The sequence below is a fragment of the Equus przewalskii genome, chromosome 24 (genome assembly GCF_037783145.1).
Source record: "Equus przewalskii isolate Varuska chromosome 24, EquPr2, whole genome shotgun sequence".
Classification (NCBI taxonomy): domain Eukaryota; kingdom Metazoa; phylum Chordata; class Mammalia; order Perissodactyla; family Equidae; genus Equus; species Equus przewalskii.
Window position 1 is genome coordinate 681349 of NC_091854.1, and position 21471 is coordinate 702819.

Genomic DNA, 21471 nt, shown 5'->3' on the forward strand with positions numbered 1-21471 from the left:
AGGGGGTTGAAGTGATAGATCACGTTGTCCAAGTTGGGTCAGACAGAAATTGAAACACAGAGAGCAGGATACTGGGAAAATATGGAGGATTCAAGGAGTCGAGAGAAGTCTTAATAAAATCAAAGAACTTGTATAGACACATTGTCCAAGGAGAGATCTGAAAGGATACAAGATTGTAGTCAAAGAGGAAATTATTTGAATCTTAAGGTTTTGTTTTAGGTGACGACAAGTTTCAGGCTGTGGCCATCGGAATTGAAGTGCAGTGGAGGCTGGCTGAGCAATCATGCCGAAGATTGACTTGAAGATAAAAACAAAAGAAATATTTAGATGTGAAATGTTTATTGAACCGGAAACTCAATTTCATACATTAGCTCTGTACTTACCTTTTTAAAGTGAAAATTATTCTTCGAAAAAACAGCAATATAAGAGAGTGGAACGGGAGTCACTTGCTGCTGACACCGCTTCTCCCAGGAAGTTTTTCATAGAGAAAAATCTGTCTTCACCTAGAAAGACACTTTGAAATCTCCTGGGTCTACAGTTTCCAGGTTAAAGGATGGAAGCAAAGCAAAATGTGGAAATATGGCCCTCACCTCAGATGGGTGGATACTTTTGTCTAGATAGCACCTAGAATTCACTTCCCTCTCCTGCTCCCAACTCAGCATCAGGTGATTAACTTGAACTCATTGTTTGGGTCTCTTAAGTGTTACTTTCTTAGAAAGGCCTTTCCTGATACCCAAACTAATTTAGTTCTTCCTTTTATAAATGTTCATAGCACTTCACATTTTGCTTCTTGTCACTTATCCCAACTGTAATGAAAGAACTACATGTGTAATTATTTGTTTTGTGCTTCTCACCCCCACTGGACCTGAGTCGCTAAAGTCAGGGACGGTGACTATATAGTTTACACAGGTATGTAATAGTCTTGCAATAAGTGACTGGAGCCAAAAATGTAATAATTATACCTCCTGTTATGTCTGTGGGGAGAGCCTAAAGGAGAAATTATTAAAACGTGTTCAACTTAGAAGCAAAGCACATTAAAACCAGCTGTATCTGATTCTCAACTGCGGGCTCTGACGTCGTCTCTTTGCAGATGAAGCCTGGACACGCTGCTAAAACCCACGTGATGTAAATGCATCAAGGTGGGGTCTATTTTTAGCTATAGCAAATTACCGTTCCTTTATGCTTTCAGATTTTCGTCTCTGCAGATGAGTTCTCTTGTTCTTACATTTTTCGGAGTAAAATAAGACTCATTTCTTTTAAGAAGAAAGAAGATAGTATTTGAGACAAAAAACATTCCTCCTTTAATCTCCACCCCAGCTCAGAGGTTCAAAGAACCTTCTTTGGGCCGCTTGTTGCTATCCCTGAGAATAGGCTTGGTCCTCTATCCCTTTTGTAACGACACTGCAGACTCAAACTTGGGTAGAGGAAATTCAGTCCAAAGAGAACAAAACAAAAATTTGACTGTGAGTCTAGTCAGAGACATAATGTTCCACACGATTCTATGCTATTGGTTAATAAGAAACCATTGTATAATTAAAAGGTTTTTTTTTTACTATATTTGTAAATATGGTCATGTCATATAAAAATGAGCTTCAGGCTCCCACAAACAAATGCAGTTTATATAATGTCCTGAAGATGATGGTGCGCTTCAAAGACAAGTGTGGTAGCTTCCTGGGTTGATAAATAATGTAGATGAAGTCAAAGTTGTCAGCTCAACCGTAGTGTCAGCACATCATGCAGAGTTCTGCTTCCGTCTGTGGTAGGCAGAATAATGGCTCCCCCAAAGATGTCATGTCTTAATCCTTGGAACCTATGACTATGTTAGCCTACATGACAAAAGGGACTTTGTATTAAGGTTAAAGTTAAGGGCCTTGAGATGGGTAAATTATCCTGGATTATCTGGGTGGGCTCAATCCAATCTCATGAATCCTTAAAAAGTGCAAGAGGGCAGAAAAATAGGTGAGAGAGTTGTGATATGAGGATTCAACCCACCATTGATAGTTTTGAAGATGGAGGAAGGAGACCATGAGTGGGGGAAAGTGGCAGCCTCTGGAAGCAATGAGTCATTGTCAATTTACAGCCAGCAAGAAAACATGGGCTTCAGTCTACAAGTGCAAGGAGCTGAATTCTGCCAACAACTCAAATGAGCAGGAAATGGATTCTCCCTTACAACCTCCAGAAAGAAACCAACCTGCCAACGTTTTGACTTTATCTTAGTGAGTCTGTATCGAACTTCTGACCTACAGAAGTGTAAAATAATAAATTTGTGTTATTTTTAGCCACAAAGTTTCTGGCAATTTATTATGGCAACCATAGAAAACTAACACAATGTCTTTGCTTCTGCCTTTCTCTGTGTTTGCAATGACCTTCACTCTCCTACATTCTTCCAAATCCCACACCCTGGGTGAAGCCATCCTGACTTCACTGATCTCTCGCTACTCTTTTCTACTTTTTTGGGGCACGTATAGTTAGGGCAGCTAGTTATTTGTTCTATCTCCATAATGAGATTTTTAAGACCCTTAAGAACAAAGACGATGTGCTAATAACTGTAGTCCATTGCAAAAATGGCCACAAATCCTTTCTCTCCCCGTATCCACACTCTTGCAATGTGACTTTGAAGATATTCCCATCAAAAGATGGACTATATTCCTCCACCCCTTGACTCTGGGTTGGTTCTATAGCTTGCTTTGATCAGTATAGATTAGCAAATATAGCAGAAGCAAAAATTTGACTCTGAGACCACCATCGTGTGAATGAGCCTGGGCCGGCCCAGCCATCCAGCTGCCATCCCAGCCAGCAGCACAGACAGGTGTGTGCACGATATACTACCAGCTGACTGAAGATTCAAGATGGGTTCAGCTGAGACCAGCGGAAGACCCACCCAAATGACCCCATCCAAATTTCTAACCCGCAGAAATGTGAGCTGATCAATGACTGTTGTTTTAAATCACTGTTTCGGGGTAGTTTGTTAAACAGCAGAATCTAACATATGTATAACTCAATGCTGTGCGTTCAACTTTTGGTGAATAATTTTCAATGATGCTCACGATGACGATGACAATGATGATGATAATGACAATAACGATGATAAAAATAATAAAGAAAGCCATATTCACTCCTAGTAAAACAAGAAGATCAGTGGCATCATTTTCATATCCTAATACCAGACATTTCAATGCTTATAAATTGAAGAGTTTTAAAATTTTGTTCAAGTAAATTGGAAAGTTCAATGTCTAACGGTTTCAGGTATACATACACTAGAGTCTATTATTGGTCTCCAACAAATTCAAAATGACTCTGTATTAAGCTTTGTATTGGTAACTTTTAGTATTTCTTTTTGTTTTATGATTGGCACCTGAGCTAACAACTGTTGCCAATCTTTTTTTTTCTACTTTTTCTCCCCAAATCCCCCCCAGTACATAGTTGTATATTTTAGTTGTGGGTCCTTCTAGTTGTGGCATGTGGGTCACCGCCTCAACACGGCCTAATGAGCAGTGCCATGCCCGTGACCAGGATCTGAACCAGCAAATCCCTGGGCTGCCAAAGCAGAGCGCACAAACTTAACCACTCAGCCAGGAGACCGGCCCCAATTTTTAGTATTTCAATCTATCTCCCATTGTGTCGAAACATTGGGAGGAGCCAGATTGTCACTGTGCTCTGCCATTTCTGAACATACAAGTGGATTTTGGGTTAAATCTACTTGGGACTTTGTCAAGTGAGGAAAACTTAACCAGGAATTTTCATCAAAGGTAGCTCTTACATAGGAGCCAACAATAGCTTATTTCTCATCCAAATGCCGTTCTCTAAAGTCTGTTCAACTCCCAACAAAGTATTTAAAAGTGTTGTGCTTATACAAGTTCTTACGTGAATTAAATAGTATCTAAGGCCCTAATATTTAGCTGGAGAAATTTTAAGTATAATGCACTTCGTCCAGCCTATTTTCCTTAAAAGTGTTTAGGAATAAGGTGAGAACAAAAAGGAGATGAACAGAGAGCAGCAGAAATGGGACAAAGTCACCAACAATGTGGAATATTCATGTCCCTGTGCCCAGGGAGGGACATCCCTAGTCACCGAGGCTTGTTTCTCTATTGGACAGTGTGGGTAAGGTTTTTGCCAAACACGTTCTTTCTGACTAATCATTTGAAATATTATAAGCCCAGGGCAAGAAACATGTGACTTCTATGCAGAGGAAGAAATATTATATAATCCTAGAAATTTGACTTGAAAAGCATCTCAGAGTTGATCTGATAAAACTTCCCACATAATACAGACATCCTTTCCAGAGTTTGTCCTCCACACCCTGCTTGAATTCCTCAAGTGTTAGGAAAGTCACAGTTTCCTGAGACAGCCCATACTATTTTGAGAATTTATAATTGAGACAGAGTTCTTTTTCATATTAAACTGAAATCTATCTCCCACCCACTGAGCCAAATTTTGCTTCTAGAACCGCACCCCGCACACGTTTTCTCCCTCCCCTGAATTGGGTGTTGTGTTTACAAGTCCAGGCTTTGAAGTCAGCCCGACTTGAGTTCCCTTGCCAGCTGTGTGTACTTGGGCATGTCTGCCTCTCAAAGGATCAGCATTTTCAGCTATAAAACTGGAGTCGTAATACCTGCCTTTTGGGTCATTGTAAAAATCAGGAAAAGTAACATGTATAAAGTGCATAGCACAGCGTCTGACATAATATGTTATCAATAAATGGAAGCTGGCATTATTATTCTGCTTTTATTTTTTCATTTATTATTTTTTTATTATCATTTATTTTATTCTGGCCTTTCAGATATTTAAAAACAACTTTATCTTTCCATAGAGCCTTCTTTTCTGCAAACCAAGCATCTCCTTCTTCAATCATACTTCAGAATATGGCAAAAATATTCTTTCCCGGAGCTGGATTACACTTGTTTACAGCTTAGGTTTGCATTTGGGGTCTAGTTTAAACGATGCCTGGCTGGCACTCCCTGATACAACTGGCAGTTTACCTGTTTACAGAAACTGGGAGGCATTCTCTCTAATTGATAAAACTGGGTAGAAAAACAGGCCCAGGGCTTATCTGAGTGACTACACCATCAGCCTGGCCGTCCCTCCTGACTGTGCCCTGGTTCAGTATCCCAGGGTCTATACTTTCAGAGGAGAATGCCTTTCCTCATTCATCTGGTCTCCATGAGAAGGGATTTTTGATAGACGCTCCTGGACTCTTGCCCCATCTTTTATTCTACCCTTTGGAGGCGAAGCGAGTTATCTGGTGGATAGGCGATAGCCACAGCCATGTTGCATATTAGAGTGGAACTAATTTAACAAGGTCTCGAGCCCAAGAGATGCAATCTCATTCTCCTTCCCTTTCTTCCTGGATCAGTGAGAGCTAGTTGACCTGCTTATTCCAAGGACTGGACTGGTAGGGAGGGAGTTAGGAAGCCCATTTTGACATTCACCCTAAGTTACATCCTCTAACCTCACCTTTATCAATACAGAGGTGATATTGTGCTTCACCATTTGCACACTACATGTTCTTCTTTATCACATGATTCAAAACTCAGAAAGTGAAAAGGAGTGCTATTCACTGGCCACGTCCAGACCCCAATGTGTTCTGACCATAACCCGGAAACAACCGTCCTGCATGAGTGCTGACGTCTGAGGGAGCCCCAGAGCTGCTCTCGGCTTCCGCCTGCTCCACCCCCAGCAGGAGCTCTCTTTCTGCAATCAGTCAGAACACAGCTATGAGAAGGGTAGAAGCAGAAAGAGGCCTGGCTGGTTGCAGTTTTCCACATGCTCCATCTGTTCACTATCAAAAACTAAGTAATAGGGGCCAGGGAAGATCCTATTTTAACGCAACAGACTTAAAATAAACAACTTCGAGACACTGGAAATTGCACAAGGGCCTACTTATTTTAACCTGCAGGCCAGCTGTAAGTTCTGAAAAAGAGACAAACTCCACTGGGTAGACAGAGAGCAGCACAAATGGCAAACCATAAATCATTTATGTTGACAAGCACTGAATAGATTTCTCATGATAACGTTTTTAATGCCAGATATTCACAGCCCAGCTCCTTTAGGGGTGGTCATGTGACCTACTCTGGCCAATGAGATGAGAAGTCTTTTGGGGAAGCTTCTTTGAGTTTCCTCTCTTATGAAAAACAGAGACAAGCAAAGAGAGGCTTTTTCCCTCTCTTCTGTTTTGGGTGCTGTCGTGTGATCAGAGCAGTCATCTTGGATCTGTGAAGCAACAACCTTGAGGTTGGGGGAGCAGAAGGATACAAAGTAACTGGGTGCTTGATGACATCCTGATGCTGCTGAACAATTCTGGAAGCACCTACCTGCAGACTTCTCATTTGTGTGATGATTAAATGTCATCGTTGTTTAAGGCATTTTTAGTTAAATACTCTGTTACTTATAGTTAAACATATCCTAAAAGCTCTAGCAGCAAATACTGTCTGTCTCTAGGCCTCTCTTTATAACATATTTCTTCTGCTTATCCTTTTTTTTGTATAGATAACTGTACAAACACACACACACACATAAAAATATACGACAGTATATAATTTATGCTATAATTATGTAGAATTCAATATATATAGGAAGAGAGAAAAAAGGAGGCAATGAGTACAGTGAAATGTTAAGAGTGGCAATCTTTGGGAAGGGGAAATATGGATGATATAATTTCTTCTATATTCTGCATGTTACAAATTTTCTGTGAAAAAAGACACTAATCTTCAGATGGAAAAAATAAACTGTATTTTCAAGAAATAAAATTTCCATAAGGACAAATTTTTGTAGTAATAGAGGAATTCAACCATGCCAATATCTCACAGAACTTTCATTTGGCTAAAAGCAGAGTATCTGTTACAGCATTACTATACAAAGGATGCTACATAATTTTCTACTCCCCGAAAATAGAAAAATTGGAAATGGGCCTAGTTAATACCAAGAAAAATTGAAAATCAAAGTACTTTCTGTCAAACAAAAACAGCAGGGAATTAGGCTGGATAATCTCCAGGTCTACCATCCGGTGAACCGACAAGGAGAGGTAAAGACATTCCCACAGACATTTCTCTCAGGGTTCTACCAAAACTACCTGGCCATCAGTTAGCAATGTTTAATGCTTTTACATATCAAAAATACACAGCTTTTCTAGGCAAGGCCCTGAGAAATAATTGCACGTACGCAGTAATTTGACCTTGAATTTAAAGGAGTAATTAGGACTGAAACTTCTTATTGTTACTTCTGTTAGTGTGAACAGAGCTTGGATAACAGGAGCATAAATCTCCCCCAAATGACAGCAACGACAGCATGTGATTTATGCACATGGCTCATAATCCCATACATCATTATTCTGGGATATCCTCTGGCAAAATACGAGTTGGGAAGTAGGATTTATTCTCGGGTCTATTTCATTAAGAGAAAAATAAACATGCAAGGGAAAAGACCAAATCTTCTTTCTTTCAAAATTACATTCTTTAACTATAAACATATATTAATTATCTAATATATTTCAGGTAACTGGCTACTAAAAGAAAGACATTATTTGACATAAAAAAAAATCAAAGGATTGAAAAATAAACCAAAAACCTTTCCTATCTAGTTTTGAAGCTGACGCACACATTAAGACAGAGCTAATACAAGAAGAGAATATGCGGTAAGATCGAGCGGCGCAGGAGCTCCGTGGAGGCAGAGCTTTACGTTTGCGGGGAGGAAGGGCTCTAATGAGGAGATAGAAACTAAGTGAGCCTTCCTGGAAGGAGGGATGGAGGTTGGGCAGGCGATAAGATGCGAGGACACTCCAGGAAGGTCCTTGAATGAACACGGCTCAGACACAGAACATGGGCCATGTTTAGAAGGCAGCGTGCGGACCAACTAAGCTATAGCGAAAGATGCATGTAGGGGAGAGAGATTAGGGAACTGGGAATGGTCACCTTCTAAAGGGAATTCCACGCAACTAAAAAATACTGATTTTATCCTACAGCATGGTCGTTTCCACCTCACGCTCTAAAGTCAGACAAAATCCCAGCTCCTCCATTTAACAGCAGCGTGAACTTTAATTGCTGCATGACTTAAGGCACGTTGATTACTTTCCTTTATTTGCTTTTTTTCTTCCTTCCTTTCTTCCTTTCTTTTTTTTTCCCCCTCAGTGTGGCTTCACTTTTTTTTTAACTTTTCATCATGAAGATTCTCAAAGATACACACCAGTAAAGAGAACTGGGCCATACATCCCATGTACCCATCACTACTCTCCTTCAACAGCCTTCAACCTCTGACCTACCTTGTTTCATCCACACCCTTCCCACTCCCTCCTCACCGTCCTCCTTACCTGTTGCATTAGGCCTGATGGGACTCAGTATCTGGGGAAACCCTATGTGTGGCACCTGTTTAAGGAGTCCCTGCAGGTGGAAGGAGCTAAGAAAGGATGCCTGAGAAGGACCTGCGTGAAAGTGGTCTGGCCCGATGCGAGACACTGGGATCTCAACCTGGGTCTCATGCTTTAAAGGGCCTGCTCCCACGCTCCTCTGGCCACTCCCCTTCCCACAGGGAGAGGAGTCCCAAGGAAATGTGCCCACCTGGAGCTTATGCCTCCCTCAATAGGCACTGGTACCTGGAACCTAGGAATTCCCTGCCCAAATGGCTTGAGGCCACTTCCAGGCCGTACTCTGACCTCTGTGTGTTTGCTGCTAGTTCCTAGAGGTGGGCAAGGTGGCTGGCTGAGAGCGAGATGTGAGCAGAACTTGGACCCGGGGTTTGAGTCTACACACGTGTATGTAAGGCCCCTCAAAGAGCTGAAAAGGGGGCCGGCTCAGTGGCACAGCGGTTAAGTTCACACATTCTGCTTCGGCAGCCCGGGACTGGCTGTTTTGGATCCTGGGTGCAGACATGGCACCACTTGGCAAGCCATCCTGCATCCTGTGGTAGGCATCCCACATATAAAGTAGAGGAAGATGGGCACAGATGTTAGCTCAGGGCCAGTCTTCCTCAGCAAAAAGAGGAAGATTGGCAGCAGATGTTAGCTCAGGGCTAATCTTCCTCAAAAAAAAAAAAAAAAAGCTGAAAGGGAGAGTAGTAGTGGAAAGAAAGGCCCCCTCCTTGTTCTGCAGAACAAGACTTCCCATCTGGAGCTCCATTCTTGCCGTACAACACACAAACATTAAAAAACGGCTAAAAGTGAGGGACAGCCATGGTCTTTCTCAGTGTTCTTGAATTTTAATTTGTGTCATTGATGCCCGTAGTCAGGTTAGTTCACAGGACTGCTAACGAGCCAGACGAGCACTGTTTGAGTTCCTGGGAGAACAGAACAAAAGCTACACTTCAGACAACGATGTTGGCCAGTACAGTTGTCATCAGAAGAACAGGGTTGCGCTGAATCACAAGGCCAAAGCAGACCAACATTCCCCTGGTAAGCAGATCTCTTCAAGGGCTATCTCTATCAGAGTATTAAAGTAAGTCTCTAGCCCCTTCGTCTGCTCCACCCCATCCTCCCACCGGGTCCTCCTAAAAAGAACAATACCTCCACGAAAGAAATCTTTCTCCCTAATTCTCAGACACAAGGGAACTTGTCTGACCTTGGAAATCTCCCTAAAGTGTTTAAAACAAAAACCAGCTATGGAGGCCTCTGTACAAAACAGAATTCTTGTTTATGCCCATACTTCATTTTGGAAGGAGAGGAGTGCTAGGAACAATACCTATTACATCCTAGAATTTAGCCATTAAAGTGTAAGGGGGGAGGGGCATGTTTTAAAGGCATATACCTAAAGAAAAAAAGTAGAAAAGGCAATGTAGGGCAGCCCACGACAGCAATTAAGGTTTTTTATCCCTGAGTGGAAAATATGTGGTTTCATTTAAATAAGAACACAATCTCCATTAACTTAATTTGTAGAAGCACTAACTCCAGCACTCCCAGCTAGTGCTCTCGTGAGGCATTTTTAGACGCATCATTGCTAATTCGAAATTAAAAGTGAATCATTCCTGTGGAGTTAATTACCAGTAAATATAACCTAAAATAGGTCTCCCACGTGGCACTGAGCCAGCATAAGATGGTTCTCGGTGTCAGCCAGAAACATTGCAAGAAATCAGGTACTTGAAAAACTAAGTTTACACATGTGGCAAATGTTTATAGGAACGACAGATGAATCGTTTGCAGCATCCACAATGAGAACAAGGATAAAGGTCTAATTACAAGACCTTTTTGATAGACATTTAGAAAAGAGCCCCGGCATCTCCCCACCCCAAAAAAGGAAACTCCTCAGCTCTCTGTTGTTGTTGCACCTTATTCCCCAATTAATTATGCTTACAGAAAGGAAATTGTCCCTATTTCTTTTTAATGCTGGCATATGGACCCTATTTAAATATACAACACAGAAATAATTTTAGAAACCAAAAATGAAATTAAACAAAGCCAGAAGAAAGAAGTTACTTTCATCACTAGCGCTTTGGAACACAGTGTCTTCGTTATAGTGTTCTCAAGGAGGTATGCACAAAGACCAGAGACGGAAGAAAAACACTCAGAAGAATGGTTGTCTGAACTTTAATTAAATATTTGAATCAAGGAAAATGGGAACAGATGAAACCCTAGTAAGAGAGAAATTATGCATGCGCAAAGGGGATAGATTAATAAAATGACTGCTGATCCATTACTTGTGATGAACATATTTGCTTTGTTTTGTTTTACTACAAACATGTTGAAGTTTCCTGCAGCTTCCATAATTATTCAAATACATAAGTGTTGCCACTCTCCTGGCCTACAAGGTCCAGGAGGGCAACAAAGCAATTACACAGTTAATTGAGGCTGGGTGGTTAGCAAGATTTGATGTAGTTAGCAATCACACTGATGATAGATGATTATTGAAAATTACTTTCTTCCCATCTTAATTTATAAAGTGATTTCACACGATTGTGTATTTCAAATATTTCTAAATAAATTGAGTAAACCAAAGACAGAAAGGACAAACCTCAAATCAGACATTTTAGAACAGACTCCCATTTGAAATGTTAGATATATATAACCAAGTTTGTTACACCTCTTTTAACAGACACCATATTAATGTTGTGTCACGGTAATATATACGAACTACATAAAAAACAGTGTTGCTTTCTAACATGTGGCTTGTCTAAACCCTAAAAGAGCACAGATGGCTTTGCAGAGCCAAACAATATTATTGATCCATCTTGACTGTGGCTCCATTTGCAAGATAAAGTCCCAACTGGGAGTTTTCTCATAAATTGGGTCAAGACAAGAAGAACTCTAGGTAGCCAGAGGTGTCTCTGTGTCTCTTTTCAAATAATTGCAGGCCACTTCTTCTGGTGTCTGGAAGAAGTAAAACGCCCTTGTCTAATGGGTATTGCTTTAGTATACCACATGCCCAGTAAGTTCTAGCATCTAGGAGCATGCAATAGCAGCTAATAGTAGCTATGCAGTCATGGTATTGTTAGTGTTTAATTATATCATGTGCATTGAGATATTTTAAATGTTAAAGAGAAAACAGAAGGATTTATTCTTCTTAGCAACCAATATAGTACAGAATGTTCACAGCTATGATCGCACTCATAAGGCAAGTAAATTGATTACAAAATGAGGGTAGCAACAAGTTGGCATGCTATATAAAACGTGAAACTGGTACCTAAAATAGATAACCCTCCTATTTGTTTTCAAAGTTCCATTGCTGGCTCAGACCATCAATCACCAAAATGGAAATTTTTCATTTTAACACTCAATGCCAATTTTCAGTCTTAGAAGTGCAAAAAGGAGTGTAAAATAATAAATCTGGTTCCCCCCTCCCCCCCCCCACTGGCTAAGGTTCTATCTCATTCGGGAATGATTTTACTTTATCAACATCCTTTTAAGAATAAGGGGCTTGAGGTCTTAATGGCAGCTCATACTGGTGCGCACATCTGTGGCTTCATTCTTTAGGTTAATATACAAAAGCTAATTATAACAGAAGCATCATCAAAGATAGGTTACTTTCTAAAATACTTAAATATTATTTCTTTCATCAATAGTATTTCTTTTGGCTCATGCACACTCAAGGCGCTTCATATATATCATAAGACGATGAAGGTGAGAATGGTAATACGTTATCAAAGCTCTTTCAAAAACAGAGTTGAAATAAATTAACCGGGTTTTTTTGTGTCAGTTGGTAAGTTCTTGAAGTTTGACTTTAGGATTTGACCGGTGTTTTGACTTTAGGGTTTCTCTAAAACACAGAAACAAAGAGTAAAAGTCAACCGGCCAAAAATGACTTCAAGGACCCCATTTAGGGAGAGACCTTGGTTCAGGCATCCCATGGGGTCGAAGGCGAAATCTTCGCACCAATTTCCCGGTCTCCGCCGCAGGAGTCTTCGTTTGGGCAGGGAATGCTCCGCCAGGGCTGGAGGCGAGGTGACCAAGGACGCTGAAGCCGGAACCTCCGCTTCCCTCGGGCCCTGGCCGGGTCACCAGTGCTGGCCGGCGGCGCGGGTGCCCAGTTGCGCCTGGGACACGGCGGGCACAGCAGTGGCGGCAGCGGCGGCGGCCGCCGCGTCACCGACGCCGGGCAGGACAGAGCGCACGGAGCGGCGGAATTCCTCGTTCCTCCACGTGTAGAGCAGCGGGTTGAGCGCCGACAGGGCGCAGCACAGGAGCCAGCTGGCCGCCTGCACGCCCCAGGGCACGGGCAGGGAGAAGCCGCTGGCCAGGCTCACCCACACCAGCGGCTGCGTGGCCAGCAGGAAGACGCAACAGAGCAGCAGCACCGACAGGCCGCTGAGCCGCCGCTGCGCCCGCCGCGGGTGCAGCGCGGGCGGCAGGGGCTGGGCCTGCGCCTGGTGCGCCGCGCCCCCGGGGCCCGGCGCGTGCGGAGCCCCGGGGAAGGCGGCGGCGGCGGCTGCGCAGCCGGGCAGCTGGTGCAGCAGGTGGAAGTTGAGGACGCTGACCCGCTTGACACTGACGCGCACGCGGCGCACGATGCCCAGGTAGCAGTGCAGCAGCAGCGCCGTCTGCGCCAGCAGCGCCGCGGCTGCCAGCAGCGCCGGGTAGTGGACGCGCGGGGGCGCGGCGCCGGGGCGCGGGGCCCAGGGCGGGAGTAGCAGCACGAGGCCCAAGGCGAGCGCCCAGGACAGCGCCAGCATGCCCGCCGTGTGGCGCCGCTGGTACAGCGCCTGGTAGGTGGCGGGCGCCCGGGTGATGAGCAGGTAGCGGTTCAGAGCCACCAGGCAGTGGGACAGGAGGGACACGGTGAGCCCAAGGCCTAGCAGCCCGCCGCGCAGGAGGCGATAGCTGCCCCCCGCGCCGTCCCAGTCCCCGGGGGGCTCCGCGGAGCCGGCAGGCAGGAGCCCGAGCACCGCCTCCTGCGGCATCCAAAGGGCGCAGACGCTGAGGTCGGCGGCGCAGCCGTTCACAATAAAGGCGTTGCTGGTGGTCTGCAGCTTTCGGAAGGACGACACTAGATAGATGACCATGCCGTTGGCCAGCGTGCCCCCGATGGCCAGACCCGAGTACAGGAGGGACACGGGAATGCGCCGGCCCGCCCACGACTCCTCTTCCTCGCAAAGCAGCAGCAGCGATCCCCCGGTGGTGGAGGAGGTGGACGTGGAGGAGGAGTTGGTCATTCTGGCCAACTCTTCACACCTCGCTCGCTAGCGACGGCTTCTCGCAGCGCGGCCCATCCTGACACCCGCCTGCAAAGAGGGCAAAGACATCCCTTCAGCCTTCTGCCACCGACACAAAAGTAGAATAATGGGCTGGGGGAGGGGGGAGAGGGAGCTCGAGGAGAACAACGGGGGTGGCAGATGACAGGTGCTTGCCTCGGAAATGTCTCTAGTGCCAGGGGAAAGGCCTCTTTGCCTTCAGCAGGCACCAAGGAAGCCCTAGGACAGAGCAATGTCAAGAACAGTCTCCTCTTCTCCCCCGACACACACAAATATACACACAGTTGAAATATTGCCAGATGGAGCCCCTAGTTTCCAGGAAAAAGCAGAGATGTCCCACTTGGGAAAAATCCCAGGGGAAAGGGGTTGGGGGAACCTTACTTTGGGGCTGGTCCGTAGCTGGCGGTAGCAGAGGGTGGGATGCCAGGAAATACCTCCTCAGCAGCAGCATCAGTGGTCCCGAAATCAACAGGAGAAACTCAGCTGGGATCGGTGCCAGGAGCAAGTGCCTGCTTCTCCCCAGCAGCATCCGCACACATGGTCCTAGGCACAAACCAGCAGCTGCAGGGAGACTTCTCAGCTGGCAGCAAGGCTGGGGAAAGTAAAGTGGCGGGCTGCAAGCCCCAGACGGGTGGGCAGGCAGGCAGGCAGGCAGGCAGCAGCAGCAGCAAGGATGCTCGGCTGCAAAAGCAGAAGCTGAGCTCCAGAGGAGAGCACCCTGTGCTCAGAAGCAAGAGTGGTGGCTGATGTGGTGAACCCACTCGAAGCTCTCTCCTGCTCAGTTATACATCACCCAGGGAAAAGGCAGCCTTTCCAGGCTTGGCATGAATTATTCAATAGCTTCTAACTTGTGAAAGGAAGAAAAATATCTTGCTCAGAAAATCCTGTAATTAACAAGTTTCTCTCTCCTCTTTTTCTCTTTCTTTCAATCACCTTATTTTCACCCTGCTTCATTTTTCTTTCCTTCCTTTTTTTCCTCCTATCAACATTAGAATAAAATTTAATATAGTCCCAATGTATTTCATTCCAGTCAAATGCATTCTGGAGGCAAGATTTTTCTGAGGGATGATATGCTCCCAATACCCCGGACTGATCTCTTTCATCCCACATTTTCACAGAGAATTAATTTATATTCTAATTGATATTCATCTTTTTTTTGGTAAGGTGGGACATGAGTAATTATCCACAGAAAATCCCCAAATCTCAATTTAAATCATAATTTCTATTTTTTCTTATCACCAAACTCCTTTCCAGAGTTTGGCTTGTGTTTCAGTAATGAAATGGTCAGAGGGTACAAACGAAATGGTCAGAATGTGAAAAGCGAGTGTCAGGAAGGAAGCAAAGGACATGCATTATCCACAGTGTAAACAACAAAGATAGCTCTTCCCTTCAGAACTCGATCTTGTGGTCTTTCTTAGATAGCAATTTGCAGTCTAATGTTGGAATCTGCTTTGGTGCAAGCATTCATTTGTCCATTCCACATGGGAAACTTTTCATAAAGTCACCTCCCCAATAAATCATTTTTCACTAGAAAAATCAGTTCTTTGAAATGTTAACTCAATATGGTATGGTAACAGGGCATAAAGGGAAGAATGCTAGGTGGGGTTTCAGGACACTTGGGTTCTCAGCTGAGCATCCACCAACTGGCCTTATGATGGATCATTCTCATCTTGTCAAATAAGAAGTTTCCACTCAGTGACATCCAAGGCCCTTTCTGTTCAAGCTGTCTATGCATCCCCACACATAAATGTAACATTTCTCTTCCCGAGTGCTGCCCCTTGAATATACCTACACTATCTAATGTGTAATGTAGTCCTGGGTCATATGGCGGGAGTCCTGTCCAGTCTGTCCCTAAGGGTGACATCTCAGGATGAAGTGCAAAATGCACGTCCTCTGCTTTCCTCTCTCTCTTTCAAAAATAGTTTTTGTTAATGACCGTGAAGACCTCTACTGGAGGTAGGGCTAAGCATCACTTGCTGGACTAAGGTCCACTTAGGCAGTATCTAAACAGAATTAGTCAAGTTGGGACATGAAAAGGAAGAACCAGAAATTTGCTCTTCAGAGGACTGAGGGTCAGATAGCAAGTTTATTGATGTTAAGGAGAATTGCCATCGTCCTTTGCCTGCTGTCATTTGTCTGTACTGAGGCTTTGAATCCATCAAGCACAGCAAGGCTGCAAGAGATTCCTTTAATGATTTGTAGTTAAAACTTGTTAAAATAAAAATTTTCCTCTCACATCAGGAGGTATTCGAGTTCCAGGTCCTTGGTTCCAGCTGCCGCCTTGTGTGTTGCCTGTAGGAAAGAGCAGAGTCCCTGCTGAGGGACCCCAGTGCCTTGTAGTCACACACACTCCTGCCAAGACCATGCCCTCTTTAGCCTTGGCCTGGCAGCGGCCAAATTTTTGTTTGGTTTTGGTTTGTTTTTGTTTAGGATTTAATTGTGTTTTTGTTTTAAGCTACTGAACTTACATAATATAGGGTAAGGGTTTTTCTATCTTGCTCCCAACACCAGAAGAGTGCCTGGCACGTAGAAGAAACTCAATAAATATTTGTTAAATCAATGAATAGATGGCTGTGTAAATGATTTCATTTGTTTTTTTCCATGGTGAAACAGTGATTTTGCTTAGCACCACTTCCCTCCTTCCCCCATCAGGAACTTGCTCCATCAACCACCCCTTCGGATGCATCTCCAGTCGCTCTGCTCTCCACTGCTTGCTCTCCCTTGGCCTTACAAAAATGCTGATTTCACCACAACCTAATAAAAACTTTCCCCGCACCTCCCCTCCTTCTCCAGCTGCCTCATGTAGTTCACTCTCTTTCCTGGAGGAAGTGCTCCAGTTTCTGCTTCTACTTCCTTTCCTCCCCGGATGCCCACCCCATGCTGCTTTTGGCAGTTACCCCCGAGACACTTTCCAACTGGCCAGAGGCCCACCCATATATAAAATTGCCTACTGGACAGCTCCACTTTGGTGTTCTGTGGGCATCTCAAACCCTAAATGTCCAAAACCAATCTCCTCATCTTCTTTCCAAACCAGTGCCTCCTTCTCCTACGTTCCAAATCTCAGTGACCGACTGGCATTATCATTTCCTGGTGCCTTAGTCAGAAGCCCAGCTGTCATGCCTGATTCCTTCTTTTCTCACTAACTCCCTATAGCCACCAGTCACCAGGTGTCATCATTCCACCACATTAATGTTTTTTAAATCTGTATACTTATCTCTATTGACTCTGCTGCTGTCGGCATCAGACAACCATCATCTCTTGTCTAAATTATCCCAACAAGCTCCCAACTGACCTCTACTAAAATAGCAATCTTATCTCTCTCCAGCCAAAATGATCTTTCTAAAACCAAAAGACATCACTTGACATGTCAAATATTTTTACTTTTATCTGTTTCCCCTCTCTGCACTCTAATGTACATTACTTGGAAATAGGAGTTTGTTTTGATTACTACTATTATTGGCAGCTCCCAGAACAATGCTGGACACATAATAGACCCTTAATATTTGTCCGAAAAAATAGTGAGCAAATGTTACTATTATGCTTAAAATCTTTCATTAGGTCCCTACTGCCTTCAGGAGAATCATAAGCATCGTCATTGGTAATGTCACTGAGGACATTCCACGTGCACCAAGCATTATTTTGAGTATTTTTCATCTACTGTTTCATTCAGTCCTCATGGCAGGCCTACAAGGTAGCCAGGCTCAGCCCTAAATTTGTAGGCCAGGCAGTCCAGAGGGAAGTCTACAGGTCGTATGTCTTAATATTTTAAAATCATAAATCAAGCTATCAAACTGTTAAATAAAATATGTTCTATTCTCCTAACTTGACAAATATACTTTCATGACAACCAGAAGGCTGGGTTCCAGTTTAGAATTCTCAGATTCCTAGATTGTTTCATGCCACAGGAATGTGACAACTCGGGGAGCTTGCCTCTGGCCCACAGTCCATCTCCCTACACTCTGCTCTCTCATCACATGCCAGAGGGGCCTCATGTTTAACATAGGACACTCCAGCCTGCCCATCCAAGTGTCATCTACCCCCCTGTCATGCAGCCACCCCTTGGTAACATCTCAGACCTGGGGTGGTACCTAGAAGGCATAGTCAGCCATCAGAAGGACAAAGCCAGAGAAGAGATCCATGCAGATCATGGAAGTGTGTTCATGGCCACTGGGCAGGGAATTCTGGGGTCCTGGTAGTGAACATGGTCTAGAAAGGGGATGTGAGCTCTAAGTGACCTTGTCCCCTTGGCTCCATTTAATAGATGAGAAAACTGAGTCACAAAGAGGTTAAACAACCTGCCCAAGATCATACAGCTAGGCATAACTAGGATTCAAACCCATTACACCATACTCAACCACTACACTGTACTGCCTCCCTTAGTAAAGTTTAATTTCCTTGACATGGATGAGCCACTATGGATTAAGCTGATGTAACAAGGAGATGCAAAATGATAGATGTTCAAAAAAATAAATAATTGATTTCTTTCTCATGGAGGTGAACAAGCAGTCCAGGTGGAAGGCAGATCTACTCCACAAGGTAATCCAGAAACCAAGGTACCTTCTTAGTGTTCCACCGTCCCTTAGGACAATAGTATTCAAAGTGTGGTCTCTGACCAGCAGCAGCAGCATCATTTGGAAACTTGTTAGACATTATTCAGACCCAATGAATCAGAATTTCTGGTGATGGGGCCCAGTGAGCTGTGTTTTAACTAGCCCTCCGGGTGACTCTAATGCATCCTAAAGTTCGAGGACCACTGCCCTAGGATGTTATATTTGTCTATGTGGCCGACATTGTTTCACCACTACTTCGTTCACATTCCAGCTGGCAGAGGTGGGGAAAAAAGAAAGAGGGGCAACCAGCTTCCTTTTTAAGGATGTGAACTGAAAATTTCACTTATCACTTCTGCACACACCTCACACACTCAAAACTTCAGTCACATGGCTGCTCCTTACTGCAAGAGAAGCTGAGGCCACTCTGGCTGACTGCTTGCATGCCCTGCTAAAATGCAGGAAGGGCAGGAGAAAGGAGAAATTATTTTTAAATAGATAACAAGCCCCCCCGACACACACACACATCCCTGAGAGGATCCAGTGTGGACTTTCCTAGTACTCAATTTCATAATCCACCAAACATAGTCAAGCGACTGTCTCACATCCTTGGGAAACCAAAGGGTGAGTGGCAGCAGTAAAAAATTGCTCGCTTCCTGTCGCCCTTCCTGTCTGCTGTTAGCCAAGCCGCAGAGCAACCTCACCAAGCACACGAGACTGTCTCAAATCCCATTTCAAATCCCAGCTGTATTTCCTGAGATCTTGGTCTCTCAGAAGTAACACAACTGAGAAACCTGTTGGTATGGGCCTGTTTGGACCGTGGACGAGGTTTTTCAAAGGAACAACAGCACTATGTTGTTTTATAGCCAAATTTAGGAGTAATTCGACTGCATGTGAGCATTTAAAGCTCAGTGGTAGAGGTTTTAGCAATTATGAATTTAGAGAATGATGGAGCTGGAAATGACCTGTAGTTTGTTCTTTCCTGAAGCCCTTTACCTGGGGTACATGAGACCTTGTAATGATGGCTCCCAACCTTTCTCCTGCCCTATCAGACGCGAGGGATTCCCCGGCCTTGCCTCAGCGACAGCGACTCATTACAGTAGTGCTGTCAGGGGAGTGGACCATGGGGCGTGATTCTCAAGTGGGGGCTGTTTTGCCCCCCAGGTACATTTAGCAATGTCTGGAGGCATTTTTGGTTGTCACAACTTAAGTGGGGGGTGTTATTGGCATCTAATGGGTAGAGGCCAGGGAGCTGCTAAACATGCACAGGACAGACCCCACAACCAAGAACTACCCAGCACAAGACATCAGTGGTGCCCAGACTGAGAAGCCCTACCAGAGCGGTTAAGACCTCAGGCTCAAATCCAGGGCCTATTTGTATTAGCATATGACCTCAGGCAGGTCATTTCACCTTTACAAACCTGTTTTCTCATTTGTAAAATGAAGAGGTCACCTGCCTCTGAGGGGGTCTTATAATGATTAAACTTATGCAAACAGCTTCACAAAGTGGCCAGCATACAATAAGTGTGCCACACATATTAGTGACAGTGGTGACTCCCAGCAGGGGACCGGGAGTAGAGGATGTAAAGGGACACACCCTTCAATGGAATAAATCTGAATAATGGTGGGGGGGGCTTACGAAACATAAATTTAGATAAACCAATTCTCCAGCTCTGAGAGTCACTGCCACAGGAAGTCCCTGGAAGCGTTTAAGGAAATTGTGACCCTGCCTAAATTTGTGTGCAAAAATCTATTGTGTATTTGTGCATTGTCTGGAGAAAAGATTAAAGAATTTTGTTAGCTTCTGAAAGGAGTCTATAATCTCAAAAAAGTTAAGAACCATTGACGTCATCCAATCTCATTTTACAGAAAAGAAAATTGAAACCCCAAGACAGTGAATGACTTACCCAATGTCACCCATACAGTGATGGATCTATGCCTTGAACCATATTGTCCCAAGACCCTAATACAGGTGGCCACACTGAAAAGGACTACGAGATAAACACAATTTATAAACACATAACAAAATATAATGAACACAAATGCAATTTCTCATTGTAGTCCTATCAATTTATATATCTCTACGATGAGGAATTAATTGAACTGTGAAATCAGAGTTAATTCAGCTGGGATCTTCAGATCTGTAGGAAATCCACTAGGTCTGGGTCAGAGCTACTGTCTGGGCCAAGGAAGCTGCATTTTTAACAAGCTCCCCAGGCAATTCTTTTCCACATTAGTATTTGAGAATCATCGAAGCAGAAGATATGTAGACTGATCTTGCTAGTTTTTGAGTGTTGATTTGTAAAGTTGCCAAGGCATTTCTTTTCTGAACTACATTTTCCGCTTTTCCAGGAAAACCAATTTGAACTAAAATTGCTTTGGCTTGGTCTCTGTCCAGAAGTGACTTTTTTTCCAGTAAGGGGTTCAATATAGTTTATTTTTTAAAATCTGCTTAAAAAATATTTCTATCTGATGGAGATAGGAACTGGATAGAGAACATCCAGTTTTGTATTTTCAAGCATTTAGGGATTATTTTAGGTAATTTAAACGATGAGGTCAAATTACTTCAAAAGAGTGCTCTGTGTGTGTGTGTGTGTGTGTGTGTGTGCGCGCGCACACGTGCTTTCTCACATATCACTGATGGGGAAAAAGATCATACACTTTTAGGTGCTGGGCCACAATTATTATCATCCTTAATTAGAGTTCAGCAGGATTGGCAAGATCACAAAGGAATAATTTAAGAAAAATCTAAGCAATGGTAATTCACGTAATTTTAAAGTCTAAATTAGATTAGGAAACAAGACAACTGGGACCTGCTATCCTGTTTCTACTTCATGGAGGTAATCATTGGTGGTTAGAAAAACCAATATATTCTATTTTCCTCATCTCAGAAGTTAGATGCCTGCTTCCTGCTTAGGAAGCAAATTGGCACTATTTCCAGAAGCCCTTTGCTCAGCATATTCCTTTATTTTTAATCCTTGAAAACCTTCTCTGGATGTTGGGCACAGTCCTCTGAGCCTCAGTGGAAGCAACTGTCAAATATACGTTAGAAGCTTCTCTGTTGTGGAATTTAAGAGTTGAGGACACCACCCTATTTCTGACTGCGTTGTCAGACATCTCCGCTTAGATGTACCTCAAACACCATAGATACAACCAACCTCCCACACTTTCCTCTTGTTGAGGTGTGAGGCAGGCGGTGCTTCTCGGGTAGTAAACACCCTGTATGCACCACCTCATTTCTTCCTAACCACCTCCACATGTGGTGGGGAACCTAAACTCTGTGGAAAGCCAGCTCCACAGGCCCAGCTTTTATTTGGGT

The 21471-nt window shown here is 43.9% G+C and overlaps 1 protein-coding gene across 2 annotated transcripts; it reads right to left on the bottom strand.

The window, feature by feature from the left end:
* Positions 1-10491: 10491 nt before the first annotated feature.
* On the bottom strand, positions 10492-17500 carry GPR88 (G protein-coupled receptor 88). Of its 2 annotated transcripts, none has more exons than XM_070592395.1 (2): positions 14040-17500; positions 10492-13635 (listed from the first exon to the last, which is right to left on the bottom strand). In XM_070592395.1, the coding sequence occupies exon 2, from the start codon at positions 13564-13566 to the stop codon at positions 12412-12414; it is 1155 nt and encodes a 384-aa protein (XP_070448496.1). In that variant the 5' UTR covers positions 13567-13635; positions 14040-17500; the 3' UTR covers positions 10492-12411. The 2 variants fall into 2 exon arrangements, with proteins under 2 accessions (XP_070448496.1, XP_070448495.1); XM_070592394.1 differs by having other exon boundaries at positions 13987-17498.
* Positions 17501-21471: the final 3971 nt, after the last annotated feature.